The sequence below is a fragment of the Mobula hypostoma genome, chromosome 11 (genome assembly GCF_963921235.1).
Source record: "Mobula hypostoma chromosome 11, sMobHyp1.1, whole genome shotgun sequence".
Lineage (NCBI taxonomy): Eukaryota > Metazoa > Chordata > Chondrichthyes > Myliobatiformes > Myliobatidae > Mobula > Mobula hypostoma.
In genome coordinates this window covers 20,033,583-20,051,840 of record NC_086107.1, presented here as the reverse complement: position 1 = coordinate 20,051,840, position 18,258 = coordinate 20,033,583, and the positions used below count along the sequence as shown (strand labels likewise).

The 18,258-nt window shown below is 43.7% G+C and overlaps 1 protein-coding gene across 9 annotated transcripts in view; it reads right to left on the bottom strand.

Moving 5' to 3' along the window:
- Positions 1-18,258, bottom strand: part of ano5a (anoctamin 5a) — a 270,568-nt gene that overhangs the window by 134,977 nt on the left and 117,333 nt on the right. For 3 of the 9 annotated variants that reach the window (XM_063061746.1, XM_063061740.1, XM_063061741.1), the window contains 2 exons: positions 6,896-6,949; positions 1,244-1,285 (listed from right to left, as the gene is read on the bottom strand). The exons of 3 other annotated variants lie outside the window; for them this stretch is intronic. In XM_063061746.1, the coding sequence (XP_062917816.1) occupies positions 1,244-1,285; positions 6,896-6,949 (96 nt within the window). The remainder of the gene's footprint in view (positions 1-1,243; positions 1,286-6,895; positions 6,950-18,258) is intronic. 3 more of the 9 variants (XM_063061747.1, XM_063061742.1, XM_063061743.1) reach the window with 1 other exon arrangement.

Genomic DNA, 18,258 nt, shown 5'->3' with positions numbered 1-18,258 from the left:
GTTTGGTTAAGTACGTGGATGGGAAGGGTAGAATAGTATTTTGGCACAGACTAGATGAGCTACAGGGCCCATTTCTGTGCTGTAGTGCTCCATCACTATACAAGTTCTTGAAGAGTGCTCCGAGTATGTGACTCAGGGGAAAGGCCACAGATGTAGGGAGCCAGCTGGGAGAGAGAAAGATGTTATTACAGGCTCCATTTTTGATTCTACAATTCCTCTAGAGTAACCCTCTCTGTAATGCTCACCAGTAACTGCACCATTACAAATTTCCATTCACTTTTAGAATGAGAATGTATTTGCGTGCCAAGACCCGAGGGGATATTCTGTTAACAGGTGCAGCGTTTGCCACATGCTATTCAACACATTTGTATGTGTTCAAACTCTGCCCTTTCTGCATTTAGCAATACTTCCACATCAACATGCCGGCTTTCTGGCCCATATTCAAATGAGGTAAAAATTAACAATGGATGCTTCCATTACAAGTACAAACTCACCATCACACCTGCCAAACACAGCACGTATGCGTTATACTGAAAACATATCGGCCAGTTTGGAAATCTCCCTCAATCAGTTCAGTAAAATCGAACATGCAAGGAGTAACGGCTCTAAACTCAGGCAAACTTCTCCAGTTTCAAGCATTAGTCAGAGAAGAGGCTGTTGGAATATTTTGGCGATTCATTGCTGTTACATGGTTAAAAGGCCCAGTAACTGTAAATGAAGCTCCCACACACCGCACACCTCATAGCGCTTCACAGCAATGTAACCTCTAATTGGTACTGGTGTTCAATGAAGGAATTTTACAAAGAGACAAAGGAGAATAGGGAAGTCTATATAATCAGAACATTGGGCTGTGAAAGGTCCTATATAAAAATGACAAATTTATGAAAAAATTTCATGCATTCCTGAAGCTCCAATATTGCCTGCCATATAACACAGCAATTCAAAAGCAATAATATCAGTCTATTATGCTAGTTGTCTTCAAAATCAATTTAGCCCCTGGAACATATGACAGAATTAACAGTGTTGTCCATTACCATTACTGATAAATCAGGTAATGTGGTGCAAGTGACAAAATGAGATACAGCCTCTACCAAAAATGAAATTATTAGCATAATAGTTTCATTGTCAAGAACATTGGTAATCTTTGAGCATTAGAGGATACTCTGCTGCTGTATATGCAAATAATTGCAGGCTCCAATCTGCTGTTATAATTTAACACTACAAGTGCATTACCATACAGTACCATGAAGCGCTTATTCACGAAGAGCCGATGTTTTCGCTGCATCTGTGGGGTAACCACGAAAATGAGTAAAAATTGAAGTGAAAAGCATTGCATGTGTGTGCTGAGACATAAAAGCCCATTACTATTCTACACAATCTCAGATCCACACAGTGATAGCAGAAGCAAGATGTTATTAGTTGAGCACTAGATCCTTGACTGACATTTAAAGTTCAACTGCATTCATCAAGAAAGATTCCCCAGTGCCAGAAAGATGTGTGATATAGAGAATTACATAAAGGGAAGATGGAGAGGCAAAAGAATAATGAAACATTCAGTTGCAGGCTTGGTCAGGCCATCACCTAATAAGTGTCTGTGAATTATGATCAACAGAAAATTGTATCCCATCATAAAGAAATAATGCGAAAAAAGATATACACTAAATATTACACATTCGAGCAACAACGATACCGAATGAAATTAAACTGCTACTTTTATTAAGAAAACAAAGTTGTGTAATATGAAATGCCCGGCAGCTCAAAATATCCAAAACATGCAATGCGGATGATCTAGTCCTGATGAAGGGTCTCAGCCCAAAACGTCGGAAGCTTATTCCCATCCATTGATGCTGCCTGACCCGCTGAGCATTGCGTGCATTGCATCTGCAGTATCTCTTGTATCTAACACATGTGCTAGAGCATAGAATTGACATCACCACACACGACAGTTTCCCAGTTGCCTAGATTTGGCTTCCATTTACAAAGATATAGGTTAACCACTCGCATAACTTCTACATACAGTGGTTTTTGTGTACAACCACTGGACTGCTAATAAAAACAAATACCGAAGGACAGAACATACCTCTTCAAGATGTCAAAAATTCAAATTTTTACTTGCAAAACGAGATTTGGACAATGTATTTTCTTCCACCCTGCTACATTTTCCTACATTCTCCTTCCCTATTGTCCTAGGTAAGATCATATTTCTTTCTTATTCATTTAGATATTGTGGGCATTGGTAGCCCTCAGTCAAAATATATAGCCTATACTCAACAGGAAATGACAAGGGCCTCCTTCCTGAAATGTACACGTTCCAGTGATGGAGAAACTATCTCAGTGGAGTGAACAACTACAGGATTTTGATCATATCAATGTCTCTTCTTCGTTGTACTTTACCATGGATTACATGTGGCTTGTGGAGGGAGCTTGTGGATTGCTGTAATCCCATGAACCAAAATGTCTTGATCCTTGAATGCATTTTGGGAGTGGCCATTGAAGCTTTGACAACTTGCTGCAGCGTTCTTTGAAGATCATAAACAGAAGAAATTGTGTAGATACTGGAAATCCAAAGCAACACACACAAAATGCAGGAGGAACTCAGCAGGTCAGGCAGCGTCCATGGAAATGAATAAACAGTCGATGTTTCGGGCCAAGGCCCTTCCTCAGAACTGGAAAGGAAGGGGGGGAAGATGCCAGAATGTAAAAGTGAGGTGTGGGGAAGGAGAACAGCTGGAAGGCGATAGGTGAAGCCAGACGGGCAGGAAAGGTAAATGGCTGGAGAGGAAAGAATTTGATCGGAAAAAAGAGTGAACCATAGGAGGAAGGAAAGGAGGAGGGGGCCCAAGTTGGGGTGACTAGTAAGTGAGATGATGTAAGAGGCCAGAATGGGAAATAGAAGAAGGGAGGGGGAGCGAAAATTTTTTAACCAGAAGGAGAAATCAATACTCATGCCATCAGCTTGGAGGCTACCCAGACAGAATATGAGGTGTTGCTCCTCCACCCTGAGTGTGGCCTCGTCGTGGCACAGGAGACGGAACCGATATGTCAGAACGGGAATGGGAATAGGAATTAAAATGTTTGGCCAAGGGGAAGGTCACTTTTGGCAGGTAGAGGAAAGGTGATCGACGAAGTAGTCCCCCCAACTTATGATGGATCTCACCAATGCAGAGGAGACTGGATACAAGAAACAAGCCTAGCAGATTCGCAGGTGAGGTGTTGGAAGGAGGTGCTGAGTGGAGGTGAGTGGACAGGTACAGCACTTTGGTCATTTGGAGCGATAAATGCTAGGAGGGAGATTGGACAAGAGAATCATGGAAGGAGTGATCCCTATGGAAAGCGGAAGAGGGCTGGTAAAGATATGCTTGCTATTTGGATCCCTTTGGAGATGCCAGATATTGTGGAGAACCATGTGATGGACGTGGAGGCTCACGGCGTGGTAGGTAAAGGTAAGAGGAACTCTGTCCCTGTTAAGGCAGCGTGAGCGCGGATAGCCAGGAAATGGAGATGTGGGTGAGGGCAACATCAATAGTAGAGGAAGGAAAACCCTGTTCTTTGAAGAAAGAGGATTTCTCTGATATCCTGGAAAGGAAAGTCACATCCCATGAACAGATGCAGTGGAGACAAAGAAACTGAGAAAAGCGAATAACTTTTTTTTTTACAGTACAGGAAAGAAAGAGGTATATTCAAAATCATTGTGGGAATTCGTAGGTTTATAAAATATGTTGTTTGTTCAGCTTGTCTCTAGGTATGGAGACAGATAGATTGAGAATAGTTGGGGGGGGGGTGATGGACCAAGTGAATTTAAGGGGAGGGTGGAAGTTAGAGGCAAAGTTGATGAAATTGATGAGCTTGGCAAGGGTGTGTGAAACAGCAACGATGCAGTTATTAATGGAGCAGAGGAAGAGTTGGGGGCATTACTGGGAAAAGGCTAGGAACATGGACTGTTCTACATAGGCAACAAAGAAGCAGGCATAGCCTTTGTAGATAATGCATAGTGCAATCACATTGTGCCAGTGGAAGATAAGTTTTTAGGATAGGGGATTGAGTGCCAATAAAAAGGGGTGTGTTGGAATTAAAACTAAAGTGTTGTTGGAGATATTTTTGCTTAGGGAGGTAAAAAATATCCTATTCTATATCAGACATGCCTTGTAAATGCCAAGGAACTTCTAAGTGCTCGGTTGCTAAGTTGCCACAGCATACCCGTCCTTTTGACTTGCTCTTGTGGCCATGGCATTGATGTGGTTAGTCCGGTTATTTTATGCTAATGGCGAATTTTAACAGCTCCCCAATCCACCACCTCCTCTCACCTTCCTCTGCCCCCCCCGCACCACAACTCACCAAACCACCTGCTTCTCCAAACCCCAACCCAAGGTGTTGATAATGGGAGACTTGAGGATGCTGAAGTAATTGAATATCAAGAGTCGGTAGCTAGGTTCTCACTTATTAGAGATCATCACCACTTGCTACATACATCACTCACCTCTTGCAGCTCAAGACTGAATTCATAATTTTTCAGGACCCAAGTTATTAAACTACTAAAAAAAAATCAATACTTCTGAAATGCAAAATATAGCAGCCAATTTGAACAAGCAAGCTCCCTCAGTACTGGCCATGCACATTAAGTTAAAGGAAATGGTGCCGCATCAGTTATACCTGCAGCCCAGGAACAGATAAGAACAGATAGCATCATTAATGCATATACTGCACTGACTATACAGCACAAATTCTGTATTCATCAGAGAAAATAAATCACCTTAAACTAGTTAAAAATACATCACTAAGGACTTATTTAGTCAACTTTTAGGGAGAAGCAAAGGAAACTACCTGAGGGGCAGTTGAATTTGAATGACATCGATTGACACATCTGCTGCAGTGCTAATAATGAGTTTGCATTGAAACAGTTGTAGAGTCACAGAGTCAGAGTAACACAATTTGAAAACAGGCCCTGTGGCCCAACTCATCCATGCCAAAGCGACCGCTTAATCCAATTCCTTTAGCCAGCGTTTGGCTCATGTCTCTCCAAACCTATTTTATCTGTGTACTTATGCAAATATCTTTTAAAATGTTACTGTTCTACCTGTCTCAACCACCTTTTCTGGCAGCTTCCTTCGTACAGGTGCAGCAGGACTAGACAACAGCTAATACTGTTCCGTTGCTCAAGAAAGGCCCTAAAACTAAGCCAAGAAATAATAGGCTGGTGAGCCCAACATCTGCAGTGGGTAAATTATTAGAAGGCATTCTAAGAAACACGATATGCAAGTATTCGGATAGGCAGGGACTGATTAAGGGTAGTTAACACTTGCTTAGTGCAAAAAGCCAGAGTGTGGTAGTAGATGGCTACCTCTCTGAATGGCGGCCTGTAACTAACACTACACAGAAACTGCTGGAGGAACTTGGCAGGACAGGCAGCATCTATGGAGAGAAATAAACGGTCATTATTTCGGGCTGAGACCCTTCATCGGGACTGGAAAGGAAGCGGGGAAGAAACCAGAATAAGGAGTTGGGGGAAGGGAAGGAGTGATATCTGAAGCCAGGTGAGGGGAAAGGTGGATGGGTGAGGGAGGGAGGATGAAGTGAGAAGCTGAGAGGTGATAGGAGGAAAAGATAAAGGGCTGGAGAAGGAAACTGATAGTAGAACGGACCATGGGAGAAAGGGAAGGAGGAGGGGCACCAGAAAGGTGACAGGCAAGTGAAGAGAAGAGAAGAGATAGACAGTGGGATAACTGATCTGGCTGGCTCTGTCCTTTGTCGTACGCGGCATATCTAAAGAAGATTTTTCACGATCACAGATACTGGAACAATTGGACTAATTCTGGGGTCTAGTTCTTTGCTGTAAAGTGGGGTCTCAGTTGAGACCGATGATATTTTATTTATACAGCCCATACTGACATTTAGAGGCAAAGTAACACAGGTGGAAACAGATCTTTCAGTCCAAACCTGTCTATCCCAACCGTAGCATGCACTCATTTAGTCCTATTTCCCTGCATTTGTCCCATATCTCCCTAAACCCCTCCAATCCATGTACTCATCCAAATGTCTTTTTAAAGTGTTACTATTGTTTATGCTTCAACATCCTCTGACAGCTCGTTCCATATGCACACCATTCTCACCATGAAGAAGTTACTTCTCACTTTAAACCAATGCTCTCTAGCTTTTAGTTTCTCTTCCCCTGACAATTGTGTGTTCTCCCTATCAATACAACTTAATTTATACACCTCTGTAAGGACATTTCTCAATCTCCTATGTTTGAAAGAATCAAGTCCAGCCTTGCCCAACACCCCCTATAACTCAGTCCCTTGAGTACTTGGAACCTATCTATCAGTGTATTTATTTATCTATTTATTGAGATACAATGTGGAATAGGCCCTTACAGCCCAGCAATCCCTTGTTTTAATCCTCGCCTAATCACAGTACAACTTACAATGACCAATTAACCTACCAACTGGTACATCTTTGGACTGCAGGCGGAAACCGGAGCACCCAGAGAAAACCCACTCAGTCACGGGGGGAACATACAAACTCCTTACAGACAGCGACGGGAATTGAACCCAGGTCGCCTGTACTGTAAAGTGCTGTGCTAACCACTACGCTGACATGTTTCTTAGAATGAAATGATAGCTAATGGTGCTTATGATGGCAGGAACTTCAGGATGAAATCAGAGTACAGTGACCACATTCCACAAAGGACCTAATTAAATTTAAGACTCCAGGTCAGAGTGAATTTTCTTACAACAGTTTTACATAAGTAAAGAATGAGAGAGATTTTATATTAGGAGGTAAAACACAAGCATGCCCTGGACCAAGGTAAAAACATGCACTATTTTCACGAACCCCAGCTCAAGCATGCATAGCAAACAAACACCACAGGTAGACGGACATGTGAGCAATGGCTGCTTACCATCTTTGGAGGACCAGAGATGAGAGAAGCAGTCTCTGTTGTAGTGCTTAGTACCTGATGAGTCATCAAGGAGATATTCTAATGTTAGATTCCAGATCAAGCAAGCCATCCTTCAGGGTCACAAAATGAGGTTAACATGAATGGCACAGGCAACCAAGCACAGCAAGGGAATAAAACAAATAAAATTTCACTGGAGAAGTGGCAGAGCATATGTCACTGTAAAGAGGAATAAAGTAAATAGTTACACCATATACATCACATTTTCCTTGTCAATTGTACAAAAGTACACAAAAATCTTTTGCGTACATGATAAAATTAGTCAAAGTAGGTTTATCTCTCAATTTAGTGAAATTAAATTACCCCTCTCTGAACTCCACCAGCACTGAAGATCTTTGCCCTCATCTTCAAACACCTTGATTTATCCTATGCCACTAACTGACCCTGAACTCTGTCTTCGGATTCCTAGGCCTCAAGCTCTGAAATTTCCTTTCAAACCCTTTCCACCTCACTTACTTTTCCAAGATCCTCACCTTCTCAATCTGTCCCAATCTTCTGCTGTGTTACTATATCATTTTTAATCTGATTATGTTTCTGCAAAGGATCTTGTATCATAGAACAGCACAGGAAGGAACAAGGCTTTTGGCCCACAATGTTGTGCTGAACTAATTAAATGCTTAACTAAACTAATTCCTTCTGCCCATACATAACCCTCCATTCTCTGCACATTTAAGTGCCTTTCTAAGAATCATTTAAGTGCCTCCATATTAGTTGCCATGACTACCACTCCTGAGAGCATGTTTCAGGCATCCACCACTGTGCAAAAACACTTGACCTGCACACCTTGGAACATAACTGTTCATAACTCAAACACATGCCTTGTAGTATTAGACATTCTCACCCTGGAAGAATGATACTCTATTGATGCCTCTCAATCTTATGAGTTTTGATCAGGCCTTTCCTCAGCTTCTGCCTCACTAGAGAGAACAGCCCAAGAATGACCACCTCTCCTTAGCACTTAGGGAAGCCTTATTACATGACAGTCACAAATACATGCCATTGTGTTTCTAGGTATCAAGTTATTGTCAGTTTACAAACTAACTTTTAAAAAAACAAGAACAATTAGAGTCACAGAGTACCACAGCACAGATACAGGCTCTTTGGCCTATCTAGTCAATACCAACCTGTTTTTCTACCAGCATCTGGACATACCCCTTTCATGCATGTACCTATCTGAACTTCTCTTAAACGTTGCAACCAAACCTGCATCCAATATATCTGCTGGAAGCTTGTTCCATACCCATAACACCCTCTCAATGAAGAAATTCCCCATCAGGTTCCCCTGAAATATTTTACTTTTCACCCTAAACCTATGACCTCTAGCTCTAGTCTCACCAAACCTCAATGGAAAAAGGCTGTATGTATTTACTGTATTATATCTCCATTATATGAAAGAGCTGATAATTAGAATCAGCTATCTTAACTGTTGGGATAGATAATAACAGGCTTTGCCACTGACTAACATCCTGAGAAATAAACTTTACATAAGTTATACACTCAGTGGCCACTTTATTAGGTAAAGCAGTTCATTAATACACCTGTTCATTAATACAAATGTCTACTCTGCCAATCATGTGGCAGCAGCTCAATACGTAAAACTATGCAGACGTGGTCAAGAGGTCCAGTTGTTGTTCAGCCCAAACATCAGAATGCGGAAGAAATGTGATTTGTGACTTTGACTGTGGAATGATTTTTGGTGCCAGATGGGGTGGTTTGAGTATCTCAGAAACTGCTGATCGCTTAGGGTTTTCACACAAAAAAGTTTCTAGAGTTTACAGAGAATGGGGCAAAAAACAAAAAATCATCAAGTGAGCCAGAGTTCCATGGGTAAAAACAGCATGTTAATGAGAGAGCTCCGAAGAGAATAGCCAGACTAGTTCAAGCTAACAGGAAGGTGACAGTAACTCAGATAACCATGCATTACAACAGTGGTGTGCAGAAGAGTATTTCAGAACGCACAACATATCAAACCCTGGGTTACAGATGCAGGCTACAGCAGGTTCCACTCCTGTACCTAATAAGGTAGCCATTCAGTGCATATCAGCAACTGATTTGATCAGTAAATCCATTGGCTAAGCTTACGGCTTTAGCTCAATATGAAAGAAGCACAACTTTGTAGAGTCACTTTGTGCTTCCATATCAAAGGTCATGACTCAAACCTTTACAGAAGTCTCTTCTCTGACTTCATCTCAGACTGGAAAATAAAGATGGACAGGAAGTTAAATGGTTGTATTGGCTGGAGACCTTAACTCACTGTATGCTTCAGATTCAGATGCAAGCTACCAACTAACAACTCCTTGATAAAATTTCAAGACCTTCCACATTAACAATCCACCAGCAAATTAGAAAGAAAAATGGAGATAATTGAAAGATACAACATGCTTAACCCAAGGGGTTATTAGAACATGGAAGGGCTACCAACAAGCATCGAAAGAGGCCAAAATATCACATGGATGATCTATTTTATAGGACCAACACCAATGTATTGGGGGCCCTTTATTGACCGCGATTTCAGTATTTGCTTTCAGAAGAGTGAAGTATTTTGGAGCCTGTCTAATCTTAATCAACTACTGCTTGAGCAACCAAGACTTCAGAGAGAAAATAAGAACCTCCATGCCATTTCTTTTTGGCTGCTTCGTCCTGCAGGAACACAGAACTAGAGAACGTGGATGAGCACAGAGTCCTTAATCTGAAGGCAATTTCAGATTAGGGATGGCAAGGTGGAGATATGTCTCTACCAAAAGAGGTGTAGGGCTTTCGCAGCGCTAGCCTGCAGGTCACCCTTGGGCAAGGTGTAGTACCTGCTTAGCCACCAACTCCCCCCCCCCCCCCCCAAAATCAGGGCCACATGAAGCCATGGGAGCAGGTGGTGGATGGTCGTACAAGCAGCTGGTGCACATCACAAGTCCTGGTTATGTGACCACTGACGCCAGGGAAACAATCCCTGAAGAGTATTGATAATGGTTAGATTCACCTGTCTTGTGAACACTCTGCCCAGAAGAAGGCAATGGCAAATCACATCTGTATAATAATTTGCCAAGAATAATCATGGTCATGGATAGACTATGATTGCCCACATCACACGACATGACACAAAGTGATGATGGTGATTTAGGATTCAATCAGAACAATTTTTTTTTACTTGATGTTTGACAGTCTTATGAATTCTTAACTCAAAGTGGTGAGTGCTTAGTTGCTGAGTATATTCAAGGATGACATCAACAAATTTCAGAATACCAAGGGAACTAAGGATATGAGAATCATGCAGAAAATATAGAATACAGAACTGTACAGCACAGTACAGGCCCTTTGGCCCATGATGTTGTGCCAACCATTTAATTTACTCGAAGATCAATCTAACCTTTCCGTCCCATATAATCCTCCATTTTTCTTTCATCCAAGTGCCTCCCTAAGAGTCTCTCAAATGTCCTCAACCTTTACCTTTACCACAACCTTTGACAGCATGCTCATGTAAATGGTGTCCCTTTACCTCTACCACAACCTTTGACAGCATGCTCATGTAAATGGTGTCTCTCTCTCTCTCACACACACACACACACACACACTGCTCCATGTCTCTCTCTCTCTCACACACAGCCCCTTTTCCCCATGCAGAGAGAATCAGTGATATGTATTTAATATTTCAGTAATATTTGGGTAATATTGAAAATATATTGTTTGATTAAGCCTTCTTTGTTGTTTATACAATTCAATACGAGTCGCATGTAAAAGTACGGGAAAGACGACTGAGTTTAAAAAAAAAGCAGAAAACTGAGGAATACATTGGCTCAAAAACAGTGAGTACAGGGTGATAATAATAAGTTTTAAAAAAGAGCAGGCTACATCAGAAAGATAGATATGCTTAATTGCATAAGAGATAACCTAATATTGTATATTGAGCAAATTAAGCAGTATTTTGAAGCAAATGAAATAGCTGATGAGAAACAAGTGCCAGTTTTACTAACTGCATTAAGTGAAAGAGCATACAATTCTGCTTTGAAGTCTAACTGTTCCAACCAAAGCAGTCCAAATGAGCTTTGCTGATATTATGAAAGTAACGCAGGAACATTTAGAATCGAATGACTGTTAACTGCAGAATGCCTTAGGCCTCAAGCAGAATCAAATGAAAGGGGCCTCCATTTCAGTGTATGTGGCTGAAATTAAGAGATTGTCTGAGCATTGTCAGTTCAGTGGAATCTTACAAAAAAGCATTCAAAAATGGTTTCTAAATGAAGTGCAACTCCCATTTAAGAGAGAAGTTGAAATCACTATCAATGGAAACTGCACGCAGAGAAGAAATGGAGTTGCAGTCAGGAATGAAAGGGAGCATAAACAAAATTGCAATGTCTAAATAGAAACCTGCCTGGCCAAAGAAATTGTGTTACCATTGTGGCAGGGGCTCACATACACCAGAGCAGTGCAGGTCTAAAGGCAAAAATTGCAGAAAATGCAATACAGTAAGTTCAAGTTTAACTGTCACTCAACCATACATGAATGCCCATGAACACAGCCAAACAAAACACAGTTACTCCAGGGTCAAGGTGCGAAACACAGTACCAACAGTTATACACAGCACAAAGCTCATATAGCATAAAGAAGATAGTAAGCACAAATAAGATATCAGTTAAAATACAGTCCCAGACCCTGAATATTACCGCAGTCTGCAAACACAATATGGCTTGTCTCTGCCAAGCAAGCACTGTGCAGCAGCTCAGATTCCAGTTTGGATACACGCAGCACACTGCCCCTGGCACACCATCTCCAAAGCTTCTCATCTAGGTGGCTGTTAACAGGCAACACCGGGGCTTGAGGCCTTGTCCTTGCTACGACCAGAGCCTCACAGCTTCCCTGTCATCTGCCAATAAATCAGTGAACTGGACTTGCAGCACTCCAAATTAACAATGTCCAACAGGGTCCAAGAGGAGCAACTAAAATTGTTAGACCGCACACGGCCTTCACAAACCAACCCGTCTGATGTGTCTAATTCAGGTGGGGTTATGTTATACTTAGGAATGCTTCTTTGTTATGTTAAACACTGTTAAACGCCAGGGGGGCTACAATAGCGTTCAATGAAAATGCCACGTGCAAAGCTCATCCAGTTTCTTATATCATCCATGATCAAGTCGCCTGTGAGTTGGATCACAAGGAGGCTGAAGCAACTCTTTCCAAGGTTGAGTGCGGCCAATGGACAACATCAGTGGTCCCAGAAGCCAAGAGAAATGGGTCTGTCAGGACCTGTGGTGACTTTAAGGTCAGCATCAAACCAGTACTGAAAGTAGATCAATGCCCTCTGCCAGGATGGAGGATACTTTCGCAATCTTTCTGGAGGGAAACACTTCAGTAAAGTAGACTTAGCCGAGGTCTCCCTGCAGATGAAGTTGGAAGAGCCCAAAGAGTTTCTTACCCACAAATGGCTTTATTGCTATAATAGGCTTATTTTTGGAGTAGCATCTATACCAGCACTCTGGTATAAAGTTATGGGCCAATTGCTACAGGCTGTCCAGGCATTCAGTGTTACCTGGGTGAATCATTGTTACTGGTAAGGATGACAAGGAACATCTCCAAAATCTCAAGAGAGTCTCAAAAAGATTAGAAGATTATGGGCTCAGAGCATGATGCAACAACTGTGAATTATTCAAACTAAGCATCATTTACTGTGGCCACACCAATGACAAACAAGCATTATACAAGTTTGCTTAGAAAATTCAAGCAGTGGTGGATGCCCCAAGGCCAAAGGACGTGTCAGAGTTGTGGTCCTTATTTAGGATTTATCAATTACTATAACAGATTCCTGCCAGATCTGGCTACGGTGCTCCAACCCTTGAACTCATTACTACAGATCAGGAAGAAATGGTAATGGGTAAGTCAATGTGAGGTGGCTTTCAAACAGCTAAAGGAAATGGTGACATCAGACGCTGTACTCATACATTATGATCCACTTCGTCCACTGAAGTTTGCCTGTGATGCCTCGCCTGATGGTATAGGTGTAGTCATGTCACATGAGTGATGAAAGTGAACTTCCCACAGCCTTTGTACTATGTTCTCTTAGGGCTGCAGAGAAAAGTTATGCACAGATTGGCAGAGAGGCCTTGATTCTGGTTGGTGGTGTAAAATGTTTCAATGTTTACCCTCATTACTGATTATCAACCACTGCTGTCCTTTTTTAATCCACAGAAGGGAGTTCCACTGAGAGCAGCAGCACAAATACAGAGATGGGTTCTGTTTCTTGGGGGTCACAATTACAACATCGATTTGAAGAGGATGACTAAACATGGAAATACTGATGGACTGTCCTGTTTACCCTTGGAAAAGGAAATACCCAAAATATTTACGAAAAAGGATACTACGTTTAAAGGGGAGGGAGGGGAGGGGAACGTGGGCACGTGGCCAAGTGGTTAAGGCATTCGTCTAGTGATCTCAAGGTCGCTAGTTCGAGCCTCAGCTGTGACAGCGCGTTTCTGTCCTTGAGCGAGGCACTTAATCACACATTACTCTAGTGTCTGTGCGAAGAGTGGCGCCCTACACAGACTTCCAATCTGCACCTTGTAAGGCATGAAAATGCCCGATGCAGGCGTCTCATGGTCTGAGTCGACGTTCCCTACGGTTAAAGCATTCTCCCTAATGCAAATCAAAAGTCTCCTTTTTAAGCAGAGATGATCAATAGAGAAACCAGAAAAGACCCCACAGTCTCTCAAGTCTATAGGACAACCCCAAATATTTAGAATGAGCAGCAGAAACTCCAGTTCCCGACCTTTACCAGAAAAATTGCCTTGACGGAGTTGCCTTATCTGGGGATTGAGAGTTGTTGTACCATCCAAGCCGAGAGCTATATTCCAGTCATCTAGGCGTGGTCAAAATGAAAGCATTAGCTTGAAGCTTTGTCTGGTGGCCTGGGATAGATCAGCAGATTGAGCAGCTCACCTTTCACAGTTTGGGATGCCAACATGCCCAGAAGATGCCAAGAGCAGTGCCTCTCCATCTCTGGCAATGGCCTACATTGCCCTGGCAGAAGACTCATGTGGATTTTGCCAGACTATACATGGGCACAAATTTCTTGGTAGTAGTGGATGCAGCTACGAAGTGGGCAGAAGTGTTCCCAATAGTCCCCACTACTGCCTTGCACACTGTTGAGAAGCTTCTTTTTAAGGATTGGTGTTCCAGAACACTTAGTCAGTGACAATGGACCACAGTTTGTGATGGAACAGTTTCAGTTATTCCCGAAAATGAATCTACCCCGTACCACCCAGCTATAAATGGTTTGGTGGAAACATTTGTCCAGAGTCTAAATAATGCACTGTGAGCAATGTCAGCAGAACACACTACACTGACACTGAATCAGAGGCCCACTAATTTCCTCCCTGCAAATCACAATGCAGCACACTCCAAACCAATGACTCACCAGCTATGCTGTTCCAGGGTCATGTCTGAGTCTCCTCAAATCCAATCTCAGAAGGAGTCTGCAGGACAAACAGCTAAGACAAATTGCAGGTTCCTCAAACAAGGAGATTGGACATTCACTCCTTGTCAAGCAGTCCTGATGAAGGACTACAGAGGTGATCGAAGGTGGGTACTTGGCAAGATTAAGGAAAAGAACTGGATCACTGCCCTACACAGCGGAGATTTTGTCTGATGTGTCATCTTCAGATGACACATTGATCAGCAGAGGAGAGCAAAGACAATTGTTAGAGAAGAAAAGTGGCCGGCGCTGTCAGAACCAGTGTCTGCAGTCCCAGAATTAACTCCTTCAACCACTTCGGAGGAGGTTCCAGAACCTAAGATTGTCTTATAGTCACAAGTCTCACCTGATGAGCAAGGTGCCCCCACTCCCTCCTCCCATCAGAAAAGATGTTACCCCAGCGATAAATCTTTAGCCCTGAATGGAACAATTTAAAATTTGCTATGCTGTGGTTGTCTATAGAGTAGTTGTATTATATGGTGTGTACAGTATGTATATACACACACACACAGAGTATAAAAGCCCCATCCCCCCTCTCTCTGACACGCCGCCCCATCCCTCTCTCTCTCAGACACACCATCCCATCCCTCTCTCTGTCTCTCTCTCTGACACACTGCCCCATCCCTCTCTCTCTCTGACACACCACCCCAATCCCTCTCTCAGACACACCACCCCATCCCTCTCTCCGTCTCTCAGACACACCACCCCTTCCCTCTCTCTCTCAGACACACTGCCCCTTCCCTCTCTCTCTCAGACACACCGCCCCATCCCTCTCTCTCTCAGACACACCGCCCCATCCCTCTCTCTCTGACACACCACCCTATCCCTCTCTCTCTCAGACACACCACCCCATCCCCCTCCCACTCAGACACACCACCCCATCCCTCTCTCCCTCTCTCTCTGACGCACCACCCCTTCCCCTTCCCACTCTGACACACCGCCCCATCCCTCTCTCTCTCTCAGATGCACCACCCCTTCCCCCTCCCACTCTGACACACCACCCCAACCCCCTCTCTCTCAGACACACCACCCCTTCCCTCTCTCTCTCTCTCAGACACACCGCCCCATCCCTCTCTCTCTCAGACACACCACCCCATCCGTCTCTCTCTCTCTCTCTGACACATTGCCCCATCCCTCTCTCTCTCTCAGACACACCACCCCAATCCCTCTCTCAGACACACCACCCCATCCCTCTCTCTCTCAGACACACCACCCCATCCCTCTCTCCCTCTCTCAGACACACCACCCCATCCCTCTCTCTCTCTGACACACCACCCCGTCCCTCTCTCTCTCTGACACACCGCCCCATCCCCCTCCCCTCCCACTCAGACACACCACCCCATCCCTCTCTCCCTCTCTCTCTCAGACGCACCACCCCTTCCCCCTCCCACTCTGACACACTGCCCCTTTCCTCTCTGACACACCGCCCCTTCCCTCTCTCCCTCTCAGACACACTGCCCCATCCATCCCTCCCTCTCTCTCTCAATCACACCGCCCCATTCTTCTCTCTCTCTCTCTCAGACACACTGCCCCATCCTTCTCTCTCTCTCTCTCTCTCTCAGAAACACAGCCCCATCCCTCCCTCTCTCTCAGAAACACCGCCCCATCCCTCCCTCTCAGGCACACTGCCCCATCCCCCTCTCTCTTTCTCTCACACACACACACACACACACACACACACACACACACACACGCACACACACAGCCCCATTCCCCTCTCTTTCAGGCACACTGAAAACATGATCTCACTGAATAGCGGTAAAGATGCAAAATGGCAGTTTGGTCTCCTCACATTTCTACATATGTATGAATGCAAGTGAAAGTAGAGATTTCCCTGTTTTTTTAAAGAAAGGATTTGTTACCTCATTCCAAATTCCCAGCAACAATTAACATGACCTTGGGCCTCCTTTGCTTAAATTTCTACCATGTTTATAGTGTGATGATGCAAATGAACCTGCGGGTGTAAAATCTCAAAACAACTTTAAGCTGCTTAACAGCTAAAATCACTGGACACCATTTAAAAGTGGGTTAAATGAGTAATTAAAACACTCTTGCAAACTCAAGGCTTTATTGTTGGAGGCTGTTTTGTTTTACATAAAGGGCAATCCACCTACCTCCCTTTATTTAGGACATAGTAGTTTGCCAGCAAGACATAATTGACCTCAACATCATCTACTTCTTTGAAAGAGTTATATTATGTCTTGGAATTTGCTGATGGGCACTTGATCAGCGTCTTTGCTCAGGAATGCCCAACCTCCAGTATAAAGCCGAGCACTGCAATTGCTCAGCAATGCGGCTGCCTCAGTATCTTTCATGCTTCATTCTAACCTACACAGCTGCAGCACGTCTGCGCTGTGTATGAAAATAGAGCCACTGGCAGTTAGTCAGCAGACGTCGGCGCATACCTCTCTCTCTACACACACACACAGTCTTCTGAAAATAGGGCATTGTGAAGCATTTCTGTCTGCTCAGTTCCAACTGCCAAGTTTACTAGAAACATACCCTCACTGCAAGCCAAGGGTTCTTCAAAAATTTGTGACAAGAAATTCCACAAGTGCAGCTTTAGGTTAAATCTATTTTTCTCCCCTTTTCCTAAATAAAAATGCATTGCGGCGAGCAGAGCAAAGGTTCATCTGCCGGATTCCCAGGATGGGAGAGAGGAGCCTGCTGGATTCCCGGGATGGGGTGGGGTTAGGGGAGGCTGCTGGATTCCCAGGATGGGGGGGGGGGGGGGGGGAGGGGAGGCTGCTGTAAGAGGAGAGATGAAGTTGACTGGGTATGTACTCTGCAGCATTTATAAAAGCAAGGGGTGATCTCATGGAAAAAAGAATTACCGTGAGGCATAACTAGCAGATGGAGGGAAAAATCTACAGATGCTGAAAATCCAAAGTAACAAACGCAAAATGATGGAGGAACTCAGTGGGCCAGACCCTCTTACAGCTTCTCTTCTTACCTGCCCATCAACTCCCTCTGGTGTTCCTCCCCCTTCACTTTCTTCCATGGACTTCTGTCCTCTACTATCCGATTCCACCCCCCTCTCCCAGCCTTTTATCTCTTTCACCAATGAACTTCCCAGCTCTTTACCTCAACACCCCCCCAGTTTCACCTATCACCTGCCACCTTTGCACTTTTCCCTCCCCTCCCCCCACCTTCTTATTCTGACTTCTCCCCTTCCTTTCCTGTCCTGATGAAGGGTCTCGGCCCGGAACGTTTACTGCTTAATCTTTTCCATGGATGGAGAGCTGCTTGTTTCTCGTGGCTGTGGTTTCCAGATCAGTTGTCCTCAGCCTCTAATTGAGGGGTCAGCTGCTCAGGACATGGATGAGAAGAAATTTCTTCACCCCGATAGGAGTGAGTCTTTGGAATCCGCCAACGGTGGCAGCTTTGAAGAATCACATGCAGCGTATGGTCAAATCAGAGGAGTTGATTTTTGGACGCTAAAGGAATCAAGGGTTGGTGGTCAGTGTAGAGGGCTGCACTGAAGCAAGAGATCAGCACCCAGTGGAGTAGGCATTGATGATCAAAGGGTGTACTACTGCTTCTACTTCCAGCATTCAATGTGCTAGAACATGCTCTTTGTTTCCGTTTTATGTTATGCCTGCACTATCATTTATAATTTGTGATACCTGGTTTTCTGAAATAAGGGCTTTCAATTGGGACTGCGATATCATCCATAGATTACCCAACCCCCCCACCGAAATGTTGAATGTACTTTATCCACATAGATACTACCTGCCCTGCTGAGTTCCTCCAGAATTTTGTGCATGCTTCTCTTCAGTCTTACTTGGTAGGACAAGTAAATAGGATACTGTTTCTAACCAAATAAATATTCTTTATTGTTAATAACAGC